Source organism: Petromyzon marinus, chromosome 23 (genome assembly GCF_048934315.1).
Source record: "Petromyzon marinus isolate PM22_M1 ecotype Great Lakes invasive population chromosome 23, UKy_Petmar_22M1.pri1.0, whole genome shotgun sequence".
Classification (NCBI taxonomy): Eukaryota; Metazoa; Chordata; class Hyperoartia; order Petromyzontiformes; family Petromyzontidae; genus Petromyzon; species Petromyzon marinus.
The window spans coordinates 4,503,808-4,525,930 of record NC_133689.1 but is presented as its reverse complement, the minus strand read 5'-3'; the positions used below and the strand labels follow the sequence as shown (position 1 = coordinate 4,525,930).

At 51.3% G+C, this 22,123-nt stretch overlaps 1 protein-coding gene across 3 annotated transcripts; it reads right to left on the bottom strand.

The window, feature by feature from the left end:
- Positions 1-1,613: 1,613 nt before the first annotated feature.
- On the bottom strand, positions 1,614-21,444 carry LOC116945200 (uncharacterized). 3 transcript variants are annotated; one of them, XM_076068970.1, is made up of 8 exons: positions 20,622-21,444; positions 15,017-15,142; positions 13,253-13,680; positions 10,112-11,503; positions 7,058-10,054; positions 6,264-6,437; positions 5,236-5,364; positions 1,614-3,780 (listed from the first exon to the last, which is right to left on the bottom strand). In XM_076068970.1, exons 1-8 carry the CDS (start codon positions 20,768-20,770, stop codon positions 3,446-3,448), a joined length of 5,730 nt encoding a protein of 1,909 aa, XP_075925085.1. In that variant the 5' UTR covers positions 20,771-21,444; the 3' UTR covers positions 1,614-3,445. The 3 variants fall into 3 exon arrangements, with proteins under 3 accessions (XP_075925085.1, XP_075925086.1, XP_032815366.2); XM_076068971.1 differs by having other exon boundaries at positions 7,058-9,775; positions 9,875-11,503; positions 20,622-21,443; XM_032959475.2 differs by having other exon boundaries at positions 7,058-11,503; positions 20,622-21,443.
- Positions 21,445-22,123: the final 679 nt, after the last annotated feature.

Genomic DNA, 22,123 nt, shown 5'->3' with positions numbered 1-22,123 from the left:
GAAGCTTTCGTGACTGCAAGGATTGATACTCTTTGTTTTCTTTTGTTTTCTCGGTAAGTCACGTAGGTAAAAAATAAATGAAAACTAAATTAAATCGCGACGTTTCGGGCGCAACACAAGCGTCCTTCAGGTGGCGACAACGAAGCGAAAGCACAAACGCTTAAGTGTGTCTCATGACCCACCTCTTCAATTGACCCACCTCTTCAATTAAGTGTTTGTGTATTCGCTACGTTGTCCCTCACCTGAAGAAGGACGCTTGTGTTGCGCCTGAAACGTCATGATTTAAGTTGGTTTACATTTTTATTTACGTGACTTTACCGAAAAAACCCAAAGATCATGAATTGTCAATTGTATTTTCCAACTCTGCGCACTCCCCCCCCCCTCCCTCCACAGGGTCTCCCCCTCCTCTTAATTCCCGTTGTTTGGTTGTGAAATTGCTTCATGCAGTAGCTCTGCCCGTTCACAGTGGGGAAATAGCACGATAAATATTGCATCGATGATGCATTATGAATCTTAACTTTCAGTACACAAGTCACGATGTTATCGGTGACTTTTCGCCTTCAAAATAATAATGGTGCGCCTGTGGCACGTGCCGTCCGGCTTGAGTGGAGCATTTGGCGTCAAAATCGCCAAGTGGAGGTTTGCGCGGTTTTTCCGCGGCCTTTGGATCCAATCTACAGACCTGCAGCCCCAATGCCATGCCAGTGGAACACTTGCGCACGACCAAATCGCTCTGCGTGCGTCCAATCTCCATGGGGTGGTGGGTTTGAGCCTGGCTCGTACTTGCAAGGCAGACGACCGCCGGGGCTTACCGAGTATTGCAAGCATGTGCTTTTTTGTGTTCTGTTTGTTGTCCTTCCCCGACACCCCGATTGGCACGGGTTGGCTACGTACGGTACGAATGAAGTTCAACAACGTATATGTGGGTGCAAGGTGGCCAGGAGATGCTCGTTCTCCATCCTGTCGTGTGCCTTGCGAGTTCTCTGGTTTCCTCCCACAGGACCTCAATGGTTTTGGCTACGTGTCTCAGTGTCACCAGGACCTTGCTTAACAAGAGTCCTGACACCTCCCCTATCGGTGAGCGTTTTCTGGTTGTCAATTTGGCGTTCTCAGTAACTTCCAACTTGTAGTGCACGCACAGTATTCGCTCGCTTTCGAAGAGTGAGAACGACAAGGTATGAAGACTCCCCCCCCCCCGTCCCTGAGCTCTGCAGTCCTCTAGACATGAAGGTGTTAATGGTTAATCGTTGTTTACGTGAGAGGGGAGCAACGCTCGCCAATACAGATGGGACAGGCGGAGTTTGCGTTCTCAGTAACCGGCATCTCACGGCGAGCAAGGGCATGGCACCTCGACTCCCGTCTGTGTGCGATCCACCAAGCCTCGCTACTGCCTCCGCAGTGCTGGATTACAAGCTACGTGGTGCTTCGTCACCATGGCGCAGAAGATTACGCTGAACTCGTGCAGGGATCCATGGGGTAAAGGGAGAGGGCGCCCCCCTTCTCATTGAATTACAGAGCGAGTCGCGACACTGCGGTTTTATTTTATGACAGCGTTAATGAGCCTTTCACATAAAGGGAGGCCGGGGTTGTGGGATAAAGTTGATTTCTCGAGGCAGATTTCATATCTTTATTCAATAGTTGCAAACAATTTAACTATGATCACGGATTTGTTTGTTTTTTTACATTTGAGAAGCCATTCTAGCCACTGGTTAGTGAAACGCCTCTATAAGCATATACGCTTGAGAAAAAAATAATTTAAATCTTGAAAGTCCACTCGTGTTGTAACGACTCGGCAAGAAGTGCCATCATCGGTTGCCCCCCCCCCCCCCCACGTGAGTTTTAAGCAGGCCTTTCCGTTACACGTGGAGCGCTGTGCAAAGCACTTCCAACCACATTGCCTACGTTGGCACGTTCTGCTGCTGCTGATATTGCTGCTACTGATGATGTTGCTGCTTCTGATGATGCTACTGCTGATGATGCTATTGCTTAGGGTTGAACGATTTGGGGAAAATATCTAATTGCGATTTTTCTGACAGATAGCGATTTGATTTGTGATAAAAAAAAAGTTTGTTCATTGGCTGTCCACTGGGTAGTTTGCAAAGCAGTGGCAACTTGCCCTCGTTTGGCTGCGTGCGCCCCTCCGTGTGACCTCCGCCAGACACAGCCGGTGATGTTAGATGTTTCGGGGCTGGGATGAATGAGTTTAAGTCGACCAATCGCCTAATAACGTCAGCCGGCTGCTTGGAATTCTGCCTCCATGCGAGCCACGTCCAGCATGACGCGGCACGACGATGCCGATGGCCGCCAAGCCCCATCCGTAACCTCCCGTCCAGCGGCACATGGGAACGGAGGTGAAATTTTGTTTTAATTAAGTGCTGCCATCGGGCAAGACCCGGGGACATAGTCGAGAATCGCTCAGAGGATGATTGGTCAATAATGTACATACGTGTAAGTCTAATGAGCGCTTTAACAAGAGGTTTTAATGTGTACGAAGGAAAGCTGTGACAGCATTGCATCGTAATGTTACCGTTGAGAGGGTTCAAAGCAACGACATTAAAATCGCCACATCCGAGTGCCAGACAACGGCTCGCATCCTGGAACTAAAAACACAGCGGCAAAAACAATCTTGCAAATATGTAGAGCGCTTTGCTTGTCGGCAAAATATACAGTGCGTTTAAAAGAAAGAAAATAGCTTGTTAAAGACAAGACATGTTTGTGGTTTTATAATGAGTCTACGACATTTAAATTGTGTAAAAGATGAAAAGGGTTCAAAGTGTAAAGCAGGAAGGTATACCGTGGCGAAACATTAAGTTAAATACATACATATAAAACGGTAAGTGTAATTAAAAAACAGACGTGCCACTTAAAAAAGAGCCCCTTCCTATGCCGACACAGCAGATTAAACGCACAAGCATTCAGTGCACATGGTTGTTTTGGTTATCAAAAGTACAAAAAATAAAGAAATAACTGCGTTCAACGCCGATGGCGGTTATATTGACTGCAATAACACAACAAACCTGTCGTATGTGTGTGGATGTTGAACTTCTTTCGCACCGGACTTTGCCAACCGTGCTAATCGGAGGTGCAGAGTCGAGGGTGCATATCAACTATTGTTGCGCATTGGCCCGGAATAGTGGCCCGGTCGTTAATCTCACGTCTGCGCAGACCCACTCCAATAATTTATATTCAAAAGGACGGCAACGCTATCTCACCGGCCTGGACATTTTTTTTCTCGAACCGTATCCCAATTTCTTTGATCTGAACAACGATACTTCTCTTCTCGAGAAAGCAGAGGGGAACGGCTGCTGGTCGGCGTTTCGCGAAACGACGCCAAGGTTCATCTCAACGTGCCGGCGACGACGACCCGGCTCGCGGAGGCCCCGTCGCCTCCGATACGGAGGACGCTTCCTCCTCCTCCTCTGACGACGGCGGCGGCGGGACGCGGTTATCTCAACTCGTCGCCGTACAGGAGGGCTGCGCTGAACGTGCTGTATGGGTCCTCGGAGGCGTGCACCTGGCCTTCCACCAGCTCCATGCAGAGCGTGTCGCCCGCGGCCAGAGGCAGGATGACGCTGATGACCGCCTGGCCCAGCGAGGCCTCCTCCGCCATCGGCTTGGCCTGCAGGGTCTTCTCGATCTCCTCGGGCCGGGGGCCGGAGGAGTCGACGTAGAGCAGCGAGTTGTTGGAGCGGCTCAGGATGGCGAACACGTGGTTGTTCTTCTCCGGCACCAGCACCGAGGTGACGAGGTAGCGGCCGCTCACCGGCGCGGTGAAAATGCCTAGGATGAACGGTGGCGATTGGACATTTCAGAATCGGAATATTGATTTGTACCTGGGGGAATCCGATGAGCTATGAAGCTCGTTTTTGCAGATGTCCAGTATCGGAATCAGAATATTTTTACTGGAGGAATCCAATGAGCTATAAAGCTGATGTCCAGTAGGGGCAAGTCAGAACGTTACAGCAACAAACACTACAAAAACACGATTGGAGCGCAAAGTATAGGAAAGGTAAACAAATCACTTTAAAAAACATGTAAAGACAAACTTTGTTTTTATCTGAGCAGTTACAGCCCACTGGGCTATTATCTTCTTTATCAGAAGCGACCTGACCACAGATGATAGCTCAATGAAGTGGCTTAGAGGCCGTACATAAATGACGTCACGCGATTTTGGACGATTTTGACCCCTTCCCCTCGTCACACGGCGTCACAAAAAGTCACACCCCCCCTCCTCAAATATGACGTCACAAAGCTGCCCCCCACCCAAAAAAAAAACATGCTTCAAACTATTGTCATTGTAGTGCGTATTTAATGTGCAGAGGTCACATTTCTCAAACCCCCTCCCCTCACACATCGTCACAAATGTCTGACCCCCCCCCCAGGTGCGTGACGTCATTTATGGACGGCCCCTTATCACGTGGACATTTATTGTAGTCAGAAAGGGGTGGGATTCTGTGAATATTGCGGGGAAGGAACAAAGACCGTCACGCCTGTGGCGTAGCTGTATGCAAGCGTCGCGTTCGCAATGCTGCATCGGAGCACTTGAGCCGCCTACAGCTGAACAACCGATGCTCAAGTTCACGATTTGGTGCTGATGTTTACACACCGTACCAGGCACTTACTTCAGGCTGAGTCGACCTAGGGGAAGCTCAGGACTGGTTCAAATATTGCCCGGTACTCGTATTGGTCGTGAGCGGGGAATTTTACTCTAATTGCCAGGTTCGTAGAGCAGATCGCGAACCACCACGCTGCCACTTCTCACGACACTACACCCACACGTACTTAAAAAGACAAAGATCCCCTGTATAGCCGGAGCAGACTGTTGGGGCAAGTGCTTTTAGCGAGCACCAATGAAGGCCGGCACGGCACACGAGGTGGTGGGTGGCCAACACCATGCCCGTCCTCCTTTGTCTCCCTGTTGATGTTTACACACCGCAACCAGGCACTCATGTGAGGCTGAGTCGACCTAGGGGAGATCCAGGACCGGTTCAAATAATCGACACTGGCGGCGGCCGTGAGCGGAAATGAAATCCGGGTCGCCGGGTTTGTAGCGCGACGCGCTAACCGCTGCACCACCGCTCCCCACTCCACGCTCTTGCACAGACACAAAAAACTTCGTCGGTGGTGGGCCATTTTAGTCCCCCCAACCCATGCCCGCACCCCCCACCCACCAACACCCCCCCCCCCCCCCCCACTTCACCCACACCTTGGTGCACCTCCCACGAGAGCGCTCACCTGTGTTGGGGTCGTAGTGGTCTCCGTCGTTGACGAGCACGAGGCTGAATTTGATGACGGTGTTCTCGGGCTGATGGTCGCGCACGGCGGCGGAGAACGCCACGGGGCCCGAGAGCGCGCCCCAACCACCTGCACGCGGCCGTCGGCGTGACCCCCTCGTTAGCGTGGCGGGCGGGCGGGGAGTGTGGGATGGGAGTTGGGGGTATGGGCAGGCGGCACACAACTTGAACTTCGCTATATTGCACGGCCCTCAATCCGGCAGTGGATCAACGGCTAGCGCTCCGTCACACGTGGGAAATGGGCAGCCCCTTGGGTGTGTGTGACTCGCCTGAAGTGAATGTGCTTACTGGGTTCTCTTTAGAGCAGTGGTTTTTAACATTTACTGCAGCCTTGCACCCCTTTGGTTCTCAATCGTAAAAAAATGATAATCTTAATAAATACAAACGTTTCATGAAACAAAGTAGTTGCACTTACATGCCCGTGCTTAACTTGTATTTCAATGATTTCCCTTCTAAAAAAATCTGGCCATGTCTCGCACCCCCAGAAAGAGCAATTCGCACCTCCAGGGGGTGCGTACACCCCAGGTTAAGAACCACTGCTGTAGAACAATGCCGGTGGAGATGCGCAGAGAACGGAACGCAACTTTGGCCTCCGTATGATAGACAACTTTTGGACAGTGGCCATGATTTATGTGCCATGAAGAAGAGTGATTTCCCAAAAAAAACGTCCCCTATTTATTCTATTCTTTTACTTTTAAAGTTAAACAACGCTATTGACAAATGCGTTGAGTTCATGCAGAAAGCGCCTTGTATCGGAAATGAAACTTAAATTCCCTTGAGATAAATGGGTCTAAATTGTATTTTATTTGTTTAGTTAATTTATTTTGTCGGTAACAATTATTTTTACGCCCCGTAACTTTTTGTTTTGCGATCAGTAGTTTGCGATTTATTGTAAAAGTTAAAATTAAAGCTTTATTCTGTTGCTGTCATTGTAATTATTTGTAGCTTTTGCGGCCCCTTTGATCTCACCGAGTTGGCCCTCTAGGCCAGGTGGTCCTGCCTCTCCCTGGAGGCCCTGTTGTCCTTGGGCCCCTGGGTGGCCCCGTGGGCCAGCAGGGCCAGCAGGGCCGATGGGGCCATGAGGACCGGCAGGGCCGGGGGGTCCGGGAACACCAGGCGATGGCTTCGAGAAATCTCCAAGTCCTGCGAAAAATCGGCATGTATGCAACCAAACGTAAATGCCGTGGGTTTAACACTGCGTAAAGGCACAGGTGCAGCCCGCTAATTGCTTGGTCATGCCACTGCTGGCGGAAGGGGCCTTCGATTAGGGAGAGCTCCAGAGAGCCGCCCTCGAGATGGTATCTGGCCTACTCTTCTACACGCTGATCAGACGTCTTGGAAAGAGTACCGAGCTCTTTGGCTCGCCACACGTGGACCTGCTTGATCGACTAAGGGCGGCGCAACCCATCAAGAATGCTGGGTGGACAGAGGAGGCAAGAGGGCATTAATAAACTCGCTCCCATTGTTTCCACCTGGTAAAAAATTAAAAGTTTCGTTTTATTTGTATATTTTAAGTGATTTATTCACCTTTCCTATACTTTGTTTTTTTATTGCTTGTTTTTGTAAGTATTTGCACCTCAATTCGCACGGTTGGCTACGTACCGTGCGAAATAACTTCAATATACATACATAATGTATGAATACATATTCTGATTCTGAAAGTGTTTTAAAAAGTATTCGCATTGATCATTTGTGTGACCGAAGTCCCAGTGGGGTGCAGCTGGAGTTTAACGAGCTGACGAAGACCATCGATTACCACAAACCTGAGAAGACATCCTGAGGGTCGTGCAGGATCTGGAAGATGGTGTCGTTGAGGGACCTCAGGCGATCCTCAATGTCGGTGCGGGTGTTACCGCACGCGTCCTGCAGGCTGTCAATCCCCTCGCCGTGCGTCCGCAGGGTCACGTTCATGCTGTTCACGCACTGCCACAGCGCCGTCACGTGCCTGTTCAGGCCGTCCTTGATCCGGTCGAGGCTCCCGGCGACGGACGTCAGCTTCCCACACATGTCCTCCAGGCTGCCGATTCGCCGCTCGAAATTCTCCCGGTCTTTGCCGCTGCAGCCACCATCGTCATCACCGCCACCCTCTTCGTTGGCCTTGGCAGGGGGTGAACTTATCGTTTCGCCCTCGAGGGTCTTGATGATGCGGCCGTGCCCTCGGATCGGAGGGCGCTCACCTGGGAAGATCCAGGAGATCTTGGCGCTCATGTCGTCATTGTCGGCGTTGCCCTCCGTGTCACTCACACCGACAAAACCGATATTATAGAGGGAGTCGTTCATCCCTTTCAGTGTTGTGTTGAGAGAGTGCACCTGCCCCTTGAGTGTCTTCACCTCTCCCCGCAAGAACGTGAGGTGGACCGCCACGTTGTCCTCACCATTGTCATTGTCACTGAAGCCTCCGCCGCCATCACCACCTCGGCTGGTGTCACGGCCGCCGCTGCCACCAACACCATCACCATCACCACCACCGCCGCCGCTGCTTCCACGTCCACCAGAAGTGGTGGGAGGCTGCGGTTTTCGCTGGTTGAACGTGTGATTAAGCGATGTGGCGTACCGCCTGTTTGCCTCTATTCTGTCAGCCAACTCGCGGTATCTATCGTCGCAAGAGTCCACTCTTTCCGAAACCCTCTTCACCTCTGCTTCACAGAGCTCCGAGCAGAAGCCATCCGTGTCGAGGCCAGTTTCGTAATTGCCACCATCGAGGCGTGCCTTCAGTGTGTTAAGCTCATTGGTGATGGCCGACAAGTTCGTGGCAAATTCCTGGATGTGGAATCCATCTACGTCGCTCGCCAGTTGATCCAAGGCATCTCTCAGGCTGTCTGGTAAGTCTAGGCCACTGCTGTGGGGCCTCGCCGAGCCGCTGGCATTGTGAACAGCTTCCCACATTGTCTTGTTCAGTTTCCTCTCCAAATCAATGAAGCGATGGTTAAGGAGGTTGACCAAGTCATCAGAGAGGTCAACTGAGTCCACGGGACCAGAGGGGTCGGCGTGCGCTGTTCCCCGCAGTGCATTGACAAGCTCGCGCAGCGCTTCCAGGTCTCCCCTTACGCTGTCCAAGTCATCCCGCTGCTTCTCCTGGAGGTCAGACAATTTTGTCTCCAGCAGATCCTGGGCGTAGAGGCAGTGCTCCTCTGCATTCTTCTCCGATGCGTTCAGCCGGCCCTCCAGGTCAGCAAGGCGGTCTTGGAACGTCATCTCTGAGGCTTCCTGCAGCACCTCCGGAGCGACGGCAATTGCGGCCAGCTCGTTGTCCAGACGGGAGTTCAGCACTCTGTAAGCGTCCGCCACGGACGAGATGTTCCTCTCGAGGCCCGAGAGTCGACCGTCAAAGTCATGCACTGAGTCGCAGCAGGGCCGCCCGTTGGCGGCGGCGCCGTCAGATAGAGACGTCAGAGCGAGCATTTCGATCTGCGCACGAATGTCGCCGAACTTACGGTTCTGTCCAGAGTTTGAAGCCGCGATCTGATCTTGCATTCGTCGCAACGACTCCTGCCCCTCCTCTAGCCTCTCGCGGAGATCGAAGATCTCGGGGTCACAGGGACAGCTGCTGGCATCTACTGCAGTTAGTGGCATCTTCGACTGTATCTCTTGAAGAATTTCCCCTTTGAGTTGGGACAATTTTCGATCGAGGGTTTCCTGATCAATATGATTGATGGTGTTAATTCCCGGGTGTGATCCTCTGGGAGGCGGTGGTGTTTTGAACTGTGGCTCTCCATGAACTCCAGGCTGAATTGTGTCCTTTGAACCAAAATTTTCGTCTAGATCTAACTGTTCTGACCCAACTGATGTACTCCCTGTACCTGGTACCCAAGTCGGATTAGATCCCGTACCTCCTGGACCCCCAGGGTAACTAGAACCTGGACCCCCAACTCTATCTCCTTGGCCACCAACTCCACCTCCTGGGCCACCAACTCCACTTCCTGGGCCACCAACTCCACCTCCTGGGCCACCAACTCCACCTCCTGGGCCACCAACTCCACCTCCTGGGCCACCAACACTACCTCCTGGGCTTCCAACTCCACCTCCTGGGCCACCAACTCCACCTCCTGGGCTACCAACTCCACCTCCTGGGCCTCCAACTCCACCTCCTGGGCCACCAACACTACCTCCTGGGCCACCAACTCCACCTCCTGGGCCACCAACTCCACCTCCTGGGCCACCAACTCCACCTCCTGGGCCACCAACTCCACCTCCTGGGCCACCAACTCCACCTCCTGGGCTACCAACTCCACCTCCTGGGCCACCAACTCCACCTCCTGGACCAAATCTATCTCCTGGACCACCAACTCCACCTCCTGGACCACCAACTCCACTTCCTGGGCCACCAACTCCACCTCCTGGGCCACCAACTCCACCTCCTGGGCCACCGACTCCACCTCCTGGGCCACCGACTCCACCTCCTGGGCCACCGACTCCACCTCCTGGACCACCGACTCCACCCCCTGGCCCAAATCTATCTCCTGGGCCACCAACACCACCTCCTGGGCCACCAACTCCACCTCCTGGGCCACCCACTCCACCTCCTGGGCCACCAACTCCAGCTCCTGGCCCAAATCTATCTCCTGGGCCACCAACACCACCTGGACCACCAACTCCACCTCCTGGCCCAAATCTATCTCCTGGGCCACCAACACCACCTCCTGGGCCACCAACTCCACCTCCTGGCCCAAATCTATCTCCTGGGCCACCAACACCACCTCCTGGGCCACCAACTCCACCTCCTGGCCCAAATCTATCTCCTGGGCCACCAACACCACCTCCTGGGCCACCAACTCCACCTCCTGGCCCAAATTTATCCCCTGGGCCACCAACACCACCTGGACCACCAACTCCACCTCCTGGCCCAAATCTATCTCCTGGGCCACCAACACCACCTCCTGGACCACCAACTCCACCTCCTGGCCCAAATCTATCTCCTGGGCCACCAACTCCACCTTCTGGACCACCAACTCCACCTCCTGGCCTAAATCGATCTCCTGGGCCACCAACACCACCTCCTGGACCACCAACTCCAGCTTCTGGCCTAAATCTATCTCCTGCGCCACCAACACCACCTCCTGGGCCACCAACTCCACCTCCTGGGCCACCAACTCCACCTCCTGTGCCACCAACTCCACCTCCTGGGCCTCCAACTACACCTCCTGGGCCACCAACTCTACTTCCTGGGCCAGCAACACCACCTCCAGCCCCAAATCTATCTCCTGGGCCACCCACTCCACCCTGGCCTGACCCTGTACCTCCTGGCGTATAAAGGCCTGGACCCCCTGGGTAGCTAGACCCAGGACTATCAACCTTCAGTTGACCTCCTCCTCCAGTCCCTGGTCCTAATGTATCGCCTGACCCTCTTCCTCCTGGAATCACAAACACTGGTCCTCCAGATTGGCTTCCACCACCAACTCCACCTCCTTCTCCACCAACAGCAGAGTCCGGTCTCCAAGTGTGACCGGTGCCTGTACCACCTGGGATGGTGGATCCATGGCCAACACCCACCTGATCTCCTGAACCTATACCTGGGACCCAAGCCTGTCCTTGCCCTGCACCTCTCGGCGTGGAAAAACCTGGGCCTCCAGGGTATCTGGGAACTGTGCTGCCCGGCCTATGTTGACCGTCGGTCCCAGTGCCTTGTTCCATGTTTCCATCTCCTGTGCCTCCTGGAAGCCACTGCCCTGGACCCCCAGGTTGGCTCGAGCCTGGATTTCTGACATCGCCTCTCGCACCACCAGAACCAGTGCCCACGCCGCCCGGCCGCGATGCCGACCCGCCGCCGCCGCCACGGTCGGGCGGGCATGGCTCATTACACGCCTTCACCTTGCGCAGCAAGTCATCGATCCTCGCATCCTGGCTCCGGACGAGCCCCTGGATTTGATCCAGGGCCGTGGCCTTTCGCCGGAGGGTGTCGTTGAACCTGTCGAGCCTGCCGAGCACATCAGATGGCCGCCACGCGACGGCCACGTCGGTGACGGCACCCCGGACTGCGGCCTCCGGGTGGTGGGTGTCATGTCCCAGCGTGTTGACAGGTGGGCGGAAGCCTTCCTTGCCGTGGCCGTTGCTGTTGATGATGAGGCTGCGCAGCTGGCTCGAGTCCTCCTCCAGCGTCAGCTTGAGGCCGTTGACCGTAGACTGCAGGGTGCCGAACGCCTCTGCCAGGCGGTGCACCTCGTTTTCCAGCCGGGTGATTTTGTCACCGTGGGGGTTGTCCGGGACCCGTCCTGCGAAGGGGAATACTATTTGCATGTCGTTGGCATTTATTTTGCACAAACGAAGAAAATACGAAAGCCTCGCGTGCACAATTCAGTGCGCGCATTCTGAGTGTGAGGTATCAATTTCTGTGTCGTCGTGTGCCGAATAATTTCAGCCAATTACTGAAACATCATTAGACCTCCTTTGCCAGTACCAAAATATAATAATAGGGTTTTTCCCCTTTTTTCTGGCAACAAAACTAAAACCTTTTTAACCACAATACTTGTGGTCAAAATGCAAACAAAAAAACTAACTCTGATAATATATGCATTGTCCATTAAACTGCTGAAACGTGTAATGTGCTCGCCAGTTTTGCAAGAGCCACTAAAATGAGGTGAGAATTCAGAACAGTTCCCGACACTTACCCTACACATGGAAAAGTCCCATACACTGCTTGCCACACACAAGTAAGCTTTGATATGGATAACCATGACCAAGGCATAGCCATAGACACTAATAGCACGGACATCAGTATTTAATTCAAGGCCACAGCAGGCACAACTTGCATTACCTAAATTATCAACAGAAGGTGTATATCGGATTAATTGTTTATGTGGCAGATGCTATATTGGACAGATGGGACGTAACATCAGCGTAAGACTAAAAGAACATCAGAGAAATATTAAATTATCTCAAACACAACTGTCGGCAGTGGCAGAACATGCTTGTCAACAAGGACACTCAATTGATTTTGATAACGTTGAAGTGTTGTGTAAAACTAATTATTACTGACAAAGACTAATTAGAGAATCCATTGAAATTGAGAGGAATAAAAATAACTTTAATCGCTCTGACAGCTACAGGCTTAGTGCGGCCTGGAAGCGTATTATTAAATAATACACATTACAATTTCTTATAGGGGAAACACATACTAATTAACGGATTACTAACATAGCATATAATCACTAACACACATTACAACTAATTACTAATCTACAACTCATTACTAATCATAACCATTGACTGCTTACTAATCGATTATATAATAACTATACCCCCCCTCCGCCTCAAATCACTGCACCTGAAATGAGTTAAATGATGACGTCACCCTGCTGCTCTATTTAAAACCGGGAGCAAGCGAGGGCTTTACCATTCTGGCGAATTGCCCGATGATGCTGGATGTAATTACCTGCGAAACGTCATACTCAAACTGTAAATGTTGTGGATTCACTCTTCAACACACCGGTGGGCTAAAGTAGTGAATTATTTGTCTTTTGTCAACGTGACACTTTTTTTGCTGATTGGCCGTGTCGGGTGGTGGAGGGTTACGACACATTTATAAATAACGCGATCTAACCCAAAAACCTTTATTATGAATTAACTTGCAATGTTATGCAATGACATATTAGTACTCAATGAGGAGCTTTCCAATTCAACGTTTTATATTCACATAAGTGCTGCCATTTATTTCAATAAAAGTTGTTTGCAGACTTGAGGAAGCTTTCGTCCAGCAGCGGATAGTTTTTTTATGGCTAATGATAACCATTCCGGAAAAAAAAAATTGGAGTTAATTAGAGAAGCCAGTACTTTTTTTGTCCACCGCCACTCACGAGTTCCGGGGTGACCGACACAAGGCATCATAACGGCGACGATATCTCAGGACGTCGCGTCCTGTGGGCGTTTCATGCCGACGGTTGCATTTGGCGATGTCCGCGTTTAACCTCGCCCAATGTCAACCCTGCCCTGACGTTCGCCAGAAGTCTCACTCTCCCACTCACCGTTAGGGTGTGGATGCTGCTGCGGCGGCACCAGCCCACCAGGCCGTTGGCGCTGCAATGGTCGATCGGGCCTAGGCGCCGGGCCCAGGCTTCCAGGCCGGTGCGCCGTGGGGACGCCTACCACCGCCGGCCGTGAGCCTCCGCCGTTCCTGGTTGGGAAGAGGGAGCCAGAGGCCCCGTTGCTCGGCCTCGCTTGGCCCGAGCCTGGGGAAGACGGTGATGAGGATGAGGAGGAGGGTGATGAGGATGACGACGAGGAGGAGGAGGGTGATGAGGATGACGACGAGGAGGATGATGAGGTGTCTCCCTGGCTGGGCGCGGGGCCGTCGGTGCAGCCGTTCCCGCTGTAGCCCGGGCAGCAGCGCCACTCCATCTCATTCACCGTCTTGTAGGCAATCTTGTACTGTGGCCGTACAAAGGTACGATACCTGCAGGCAAACGATACACCGCTGGGTTATATGATTACGATCACAGAATAAGCGACGTGAAGCCGATGCAATGCAATATGGATTCCTATCGCATCTGCATTGTTCAGTTACATTTTGAGCACCGCGTAAATAATCCTCGTATGGGGAAGATGGATGAGTGGAGTTGAAACACATTGTTGAATCCAATTACAGCATAATCCCACGTGAACACCCACTTGTATCGCAGGCCTGTTCTGTATAGAAGACGTGGGGAAACAACTCAACCGAGTTAAATTACAGGGCTCGATGTTTAAGTAATTTATTCATTTACGATGGGCAACCAAAGCAATACATCTTAGTAAGGGCTGCCATGCCAGAAACGTCTATGTGTATACTTGGGGAGGGGGTTACAAACTGAAGAGGTCAAAATCACAGCCTTGGCTATCCTGACCCGCAGCAGATTGGCAGCTGCTACCAACAGCGAGGAAATTGAAATAAACTATTAACATTTTTTTTTATTTGACCAGGTAAGGCCCACTGAGCTATATAGCTCTTTTTCAGAAGCGACCTGGCCACAAGTGATAGCCCAACGAAGTGGCTTATCATCACGTGGACATTTATGGCAGTCAAATACTATACACGCGTGTCGATTCTAAATCTGGAATGAAAAACCGGAGGAGCCGGAGAAAAATCCACGCGACCACGGGGAGAACATGCAAACTTGAAATATACATGTGTCAGGGGTCGGGATCGAACCCACACTCTCATGTATACCAGGTGAGGCAGTTAACATCTCATGACCACACTGTGGCCTTGGAGGGCTGTGCCATGGGGCCACCAATGGAGGGTATAGCAGCTGTCTGGGAGTGCGCGCACTCCCGCACTTGACTTGCTTTGAGAGTTTGAATTTATGCCAGTTACTGGAAGTTGCAGAGCAACGTAGCCAGGATATAGATCAATATCCCGAGATACTTGCCCTTGACGGACCTGGCACGAACTTGCGCGGAGATGGTGCGTCTGTTTATAAGGTCCAGTTCAAAAAGCCCACGGAACAATTTTATTCTCATCGTTACCATTAAGATGTGAGCAGAAAACGGAAATTGAATGCAACTTATATCGCACTTACCACCTCGCCAAAAGAGTATGTGATTCACAGGGGGGCAGGCCCTGCCAATGCGATTTTGGCGGCCTCGTGAGTGATCATGGGGAGAGAACGATGATGCAACGTTCGACCGTCCCGTGACCTCCTATCAACGAGCCGACGACACTTTGCGTGATAGCCTCAAAGTGCACCTGGCCTGGCACAGGCGCCGCCAACACGGCGGGTGTTGGCGGCGTTGTTGTTGTGTGTACGTACGTGACGGCGCGCTGGCAGTTGAGATGACCCCACATGCAGGTATGGTACTCGGCCTTGACAAACGTCTCCACGCCATCCTCCGCCGGGCACGTCACCGTCTTGCTCACCATGTACGCGCACCAGTTCCTGGTTTGGACGGGCAGACGGACAAAGATCCCCCGTATAACCTCAACAGACTGTTGGGGCAAGTGCTGTTAGCGAGCACCTATGAAGGCCGGCACAGCGCATGAGGGGGTGGGTGGCCAGCACCACGCCCGGCCTCCTTTTGTCTCCCGAGTGCCAATGTTTTTAAACGTCGCACCAGGTACTTATTTGAGGTTGAGTCGACCTAGGGGAGGCCCAGGACCGGTTAAGATTATCGTCACCGGTGTTAGCCGTGAGCGGGAATCGAACCCGGGTGGCCAGGTTTGTAGTGCAGTGCTCTAACCACTACACTACCACCATGGTTAACACACACACAATGATTCATAGCATCTGTCAGTTTATGCAACAAACCTTACTAATAGGCTGTGTCGGGTGGTGGTGGGTTTACCTATACCTTTACTCGATCTAACCCAAAACAAACCTCATGTAAAAGTAGGTGTGTGTGTGTGCCATGCCCAATGACCCTGGGTGTGTGCTTGCCCCGTCTGAGGAACTATGGAACCGGAGTCGATAAATATAATATCGATTTCCTTTCCATGCTCGACCCCACGCTATATCCCATGCCAACTCATCTCAAGCCATTGATTGTTCATTGTGTGGCATTGCTTGCCGTTGGCTGCATAGGACTCACGCTTGCACCCTCTCCAATTATTCCACGGACTCATTCTGTCGCGCCAACCGCGCCAAATGGGTCTCAGTGGCTCCTAATTCTTCCTAGTATCCGCGATCATCCACAACAATGTACCCACGGACGAACGGAGCGAAATCGCGGACAACCTCGCGGATAATGGGGATCCGCGATATTGTTTGTACCGTATCGCTACGGATAAAAGGGGTTCCTCCGGTGTTCCTGCACAAAGAGGCCCCGAGAGGCGGTCCGTCCATCGGATGCTGTTGAGGCCACAGCCATCAGTGTGCGTTGCCCTTGCAGTCACTCTCTCCCATGGGGGGGGGGGGGGGGGCTGTATAAATGACTAAGAGAAACAATCAATGCGATAGAGGCATGAGCTCTAAATTTAGAGGCTGCTCGCTAAAAAAAACCACACACACACAAACAAACTGAGAGATCTTCTTTGGTTCTTTCGGTAAAGTCACGTAGAATGAGAATAAAATAATTAAATAAAACAAAAAAATTCTCACGACGTTTCGGCCACAACACAAGTGGCCTTCTTCAGGTGAAAGGAACAAACCTGTCGGGAGGACAGAGCTCTGGAACAAACCTGTCGGGACGACAGAGCTCTGTCGTCCCGACAGGTTTGTTCCTTTCACCTGAAGAAGGCCACTTGTGTTGTGGCCGAAACGTCGTGAGAATTTTATTGTTTTATTTTATTATTGTATTCTCATTCTAAGTGACTTTACCGAAAGAACCAAAGAAGATGAATCCTTGCAGTCACGAAAGCGTTCAATCGAAACTGAGAGATGAAGAGAGAGAGCGAGTGAGCAATTACCAGATGCGGTCAATTCCTGTAAGCACTTGATTGTAGCACCCGGTCATGAGATAATGCGCATCTGCAGCATTGGGGAAGAGATGGGGGTCTGCTTTATCAAACGTACAGAGGGGATTATTCGTCCAGAGAAGGCGAATTTAGGGGTAGAACTCTGTATTGATGCATGCCGTAGACTTACACGGAAACGCATAGATTTACAAAGGGACCCATAGAATTACATGGAGACCCACAGACGACACGAAGACCCATATACTTACACGGAGAACCATAGACTTTTACACAGACCCATAGGCGTACATGTAGACACATCGACTCACACAGAGACCCATCGACTTACGCGGAGACGCATCGACTTACGCGGAGACACATCGACTTACGCAGACTTGCCGGGTGACCCAAAGACACAGGGATGCATGATGGACTTACGTAATGACTCATACATTTCCACAAGCTTACACACAGACACCCATTGAGACCATGCACAGTCTTTGCATAGCGACCCATGGACCTAGAGACCCATAGACATATATTCGGAAGAATAATCTGGAATCGCGTGGGTAGTGGTTGGAGGGAATGAGCTGAAGGAGGTGATCGAGGGAAGACGCCCCCCCTCCTCGTGGGGAAATACCACGAGGAGGGAAAGTCGTGATCGATGCAAGGAAGGGCGCGCGTGCAGGTGACGAGAGTAGTGGGCGACAGGGGAACACAGCGGGGAAGACGCGTGCCTCCATCATGGAGCGGCTTTTTTTTGGGTTATATCGCGTAAATATAAGTGTGTGTCGTGAAACCAGCCACCACCCGACACAGCCAATTAGAAAGGTTTGTCACGTAAACAAAAAACAAACCATGGCAATTCGTTACTCGTGCAGCACACCGGTGTGTTGGAGAGTAACACCCGCCACATTAACAATTCGAGTACGACGTTTCGCCAGTTTTTTACAAACAGCATCATCGGGCGGACAACCAGAGTTGTGGCTAAATCCGCCTGTTTCATGTTAAAGACAAGTGTGCCTCTGACCTGTCTACGGACACAACACTGGATGATGATGATGAGATGTATATTAACTTTATGCACCTTTAATTTAACATTTAAAATAATTTATTTAAAACTGCTTTTCTGTCTATAGCGGTGTTGTCCTTACCCCGCACCCCCGATTAGCGCGGTTGGCTAAGTACGGTGCGAAAGAAGTTCAACATACATGCATACATCTTTCAATCAATGTCAAACATGTACCCGTGCCACTTGTCACGTGTGTATCTCGGAAAGCCTCGCAGAGCATTGAGACGTTTTGAGGAGGGTCCTGCACTGAGTGATATCAATTCCTTTTTCAAACAACAACAACAAAACACTCACCACGGATTCTAGGGGATAACACTCAAAAAGACAGGTTAAAAGAGTCCACTTGCTGTGCTGCCATCTCCTGGCCATCCCACGACCCAGCGGGGTTTGGGAGTTTTACAAATCTCTACGCGATCCACCAACTCTTTGCCTCCAAAGCGCTGGATCACAGGCGCGCGCGTTGCCACCAGGCCCTCCCTGGGCGTTGTAGTTTCGCAACGTGTCTGTGTGTGTGTGTGACACAACGAATGCACTTCAAAGGCTTTTCGACGTCGGTTCCACTACGGGGCGCCATCTGGCCAATAATCCAGCGACTGTTGCTGACGAAGTCGCGGTGCTTGGAGTGCCAGACACTCAAGATACGAGTTGTTAAATCAACCGTGCCACTTTAGCTTGGATAAGTGACGAAGCTATGATTTTGTTTTGTAATCTCATTGCCATTGTATGTATGTTGAACATCTTTCATACAGCACGTAGCCGACCGTGCTAATCGGAAGTGCGCGGTAAGGGCATTACATCGGTTAAATATGTCTATAACTTAGATTTAAGTGGCCACACGAACGTGTACGTAACACCGTCGATGGACAATGTCTCAGATGCATATCTTGACAAATGTCCATGTTGGCCCAATTGTTGTCAGCAACGCGACGATGACTAATATACGACAGCCCTCTTTTTGTTCAATCCACTACTGGGTGAGGGCCTCTCCATGCCGCACGGGTCGTGGAAGGGGGTGGGGTGGTTATCTGACCATACTTCACCACGTTGGTCAGTACAGGTAGGTGAAGACCAATGTGACAAGCGTTGTTCACCCCGAGCATTGGGACATGAAGGCACGCATGGGAAGCAAAATCAATACCACCCACCGCCAAACTCAATAAGTGAGTTAATATTACGAGGGGTACTCTACGCTGTAGAAGTAAAAAACAGGACTTGATAATCCACATTTATTTTATGTTGAAAATATCACATTGTGTTATAATTCAAACGCCTGGCTGCTCAATGAGTGTATTCGTTTACTCAATGCAGTTCATCCACCGACTCTCAACAAAAAGCTGTGAGCCCTTGCGGGTTATCACGATTTATATTACACTTCTTACATAACCTGCACTTTTATTATAGGCATGCTGTACAGAACACATACGTAACCGTCCCATTTCTGAAAGTTATGGAATCCTACCGCGCAAATCATTCACTTGTCAAAAGAAATGGTCAAGACCTTGCTTAAATTAAACATGGCCCATAATAGAGGGGTTTTTGGGGGTTATATTCCATAAATGTGTCGTTAAACCCGCCACCACCCGACATAGCCAATTAGTAATGTTTGTCACGTAAACAAAAACATACCGGTTCGCTGCAAGTTCAGCGAGTAAAACAACAACGTTTACAATTCGAGTACGACGTTTTGCCAGTGATTACAACCAGCATCAACAGGCGCACTGGCAGAGTTGTGGAGAAATCCTCCTCCTGCTTCAGTCACGTGACTAAAGTGCCGTAATGACACAGCGGACCGTAACGTTAAAGTCTTGTTTTTTGTTGTCGCTATCATTCACAAAATTCAATCGCCAGCCCGGGACACTCCAACCCCAGTGTGTCAGAGAATTATTTTTTAATTGGTTCTCGCTTAAGAGCATTTTATTGTGCCATTATATAATCATCCACTATGTTTTACGCAGGACAACTTCACTGAGTTCCCAAGATTCATTTTAAAAGAGAGCCCTTGCTACATTGGATGTCCTAACTTATTTTATATTACCAGGTAAGGCCCACTGAGCTATGTAGCTCTTTATCAGAAGCGACCTGGCCACAAATGATAGCTCAACGAAGTGGCTTATCAAGTGGAAATGCATAGCAGCCAGATACTCTAAACGCGTGTTTTCAAATGTGGAGGGGGGAGACCGGAGGACCCGGAGAAGAATCCACGCGACCACGGGGAGAGAGACACCGCAAACTCCTAATATACAGCAGCAGGCGTCAGAGTCGGGATCGAACCCACGGCCTCCTGCGTACCAGGCGAGGATTGATTAGCCGGTTCGATTAACGAGAATTTGTTTTCGTTTGGGGGGGGGGGGAGGAAACCGAAGAGCCTGGACAACATCGCCAAACGTATGCGAGAGGAACACCTTAAAAGCTCCGCACAGATCGATTGAATAATCCATTGCTGTCCACCACGTCCTTAGCCATCTCGCACCACCAGCCGGTGGACAACACCAGATATTTGCAGACAGCCTCTCACCCCAGTACTAACCAAGCTCAAACCTGCTTAGCTTCCCAGATCGGTAACTGCTGCACGGCGTTTAAATGTCTCCACGTTCATTGTGAGGCCTTTGTAAGTCCTCTGCTGGATGAAGGCCTCTCCGGGCAATGCGAGCCGTTTCGATGATGTTTGTTTACCTTACTTCACCACGCCAGTCAGCACGGGCAGTCGGGAAAGGTGGGGAGCACAGACGTTGGAGCATACAGGTACAGTACAACATTAGATGTTCCTGCACCGCCCACAGCACGTCCCCGCAGTCCGTAACACCTGTGCTATGCACGTCGGTCACCCGTCTAATAAGAGCGACCGACTATCCAGGCTCGAAAATCCTGCTCAGCTTTCTGAGCGATAGGAGCGCGTTCAGGGCGGCGTGGTCATAGACTTGAAGCGTAATGAATGCAAAGCGATTTATTTTACCTGTGTCTGCTGGCGGGGCGACTTGATGACAGCTGCCCGTGGCTGATGGACGAAGACTGCGGGTGATAGCGTGCCGAGGACGAGAAGGTGGACAGACAGGGCGAGAGGAACACGGCTCCCAGGTAGATGAATATCCGGAGAGTGCCCATGGCGATCGTGATGGACGGTCCTGCTAAGCTAGTGCGCGGGGCGCATGGAGATAGCTCCTCCGGCCAGAGGGTCCTTCAACCTGGAGAGGAGCTTCTCTCTCTCTTGAATAATATCCAGCGCCTTGGAACGTAACAAAATGGTCCACGCGCGACCACTCACTGCTGGATGCGCGTCTGCGGAGGCGATGAGAGTGGGGCGCTCGCCGTTAGTCCGCGAAGCTCGTGCGTGGTAAGTGAAGCAAGCCAGTCAGAAGTTCTGTTCTTACTTTGTCTCGAAATATATCCCCCTTTGCCCGGCCCTCTCAAGAGTTTGAAGTTGCCAAAAAAGAAAAGAAAAAAAAATGACTCGGGTGGAGTCGAGCGAGCGAGTAGGGGGGGGGGGGGAGCGTCCACGCGTCCGTCAAAAAAAGTTTCGCCGACTATGGAACTCTTCGCGTCGTCATGCCCCTTCCCGTGTGTCGCGCAAGCGGGAATAGCGAGCGAGCGTGTTCCCGATCTCGCAGGGGCTGTTGAACAGTTCTCGCTCCTTGCCAGAACCCTCTCTCCCCCCCCCCCCCAAATAAAAAAAGTTATCCGCCTTGTTTTTTTGTCTACTTTTTCTTCTGGCTGCTTTTCTTTGACGTCAGCGTTTCCGTAAGACTCAAGAGTCTCGCGGTCTGGGATAAATCCACACCCCTCTCCACAGAGCTCCCCACCCAACCACCCACCCCCGGCCCCTACCCTTGCCATGCCCCAAAGCGATGAAGTGATGGTCTTGAGAAACTCCTTCTCTCGCCACTTCCAACTCTCTGCGCTCAACATTAATTATTGGCCGTGGAACCACCCAACCATCGCTCCCCACCCATCACCACCCACACAGCTCCCCCCTCCGCCTCCCCTTCCAAGGGTCATTCAATAGATTGTCCGAAAATCGATCGTAAAAAAAGGTTATTGTGGATTTAGCGGCATCTAGTGCCTGGAGCAATCACGCGGAACCCCGCTGCAGAATACAACAATAACAGTTTATATGATTGTAGGGGTCAATAATCAATCTACTGCTGGATGAAGGCTTCCACACTCCGGGGATGTTCGCCATACTTCACCATTTTGGTCAGTGTCTGGTGGTGAAAACGGTGTGGGGGGGGGGGGAGGGGGGCTCATAGACCTTTCTAACTCTTACCCCGTGCCCCTACTGGGCATCTATTTAAAAAGAGCTTTATAGCTCATCGGATTCCTCGAGGATAAACACAGATTCTGATTCTGATTGTTTGAGAAAGCAAACTGCAGATTGGGGTGTCGACTTTACGGGTTTCATCAGCAGTCAGGTTCGCTAAATGTGACCTCTACTGCTGGTTTAGCAGATTGTAAAATACA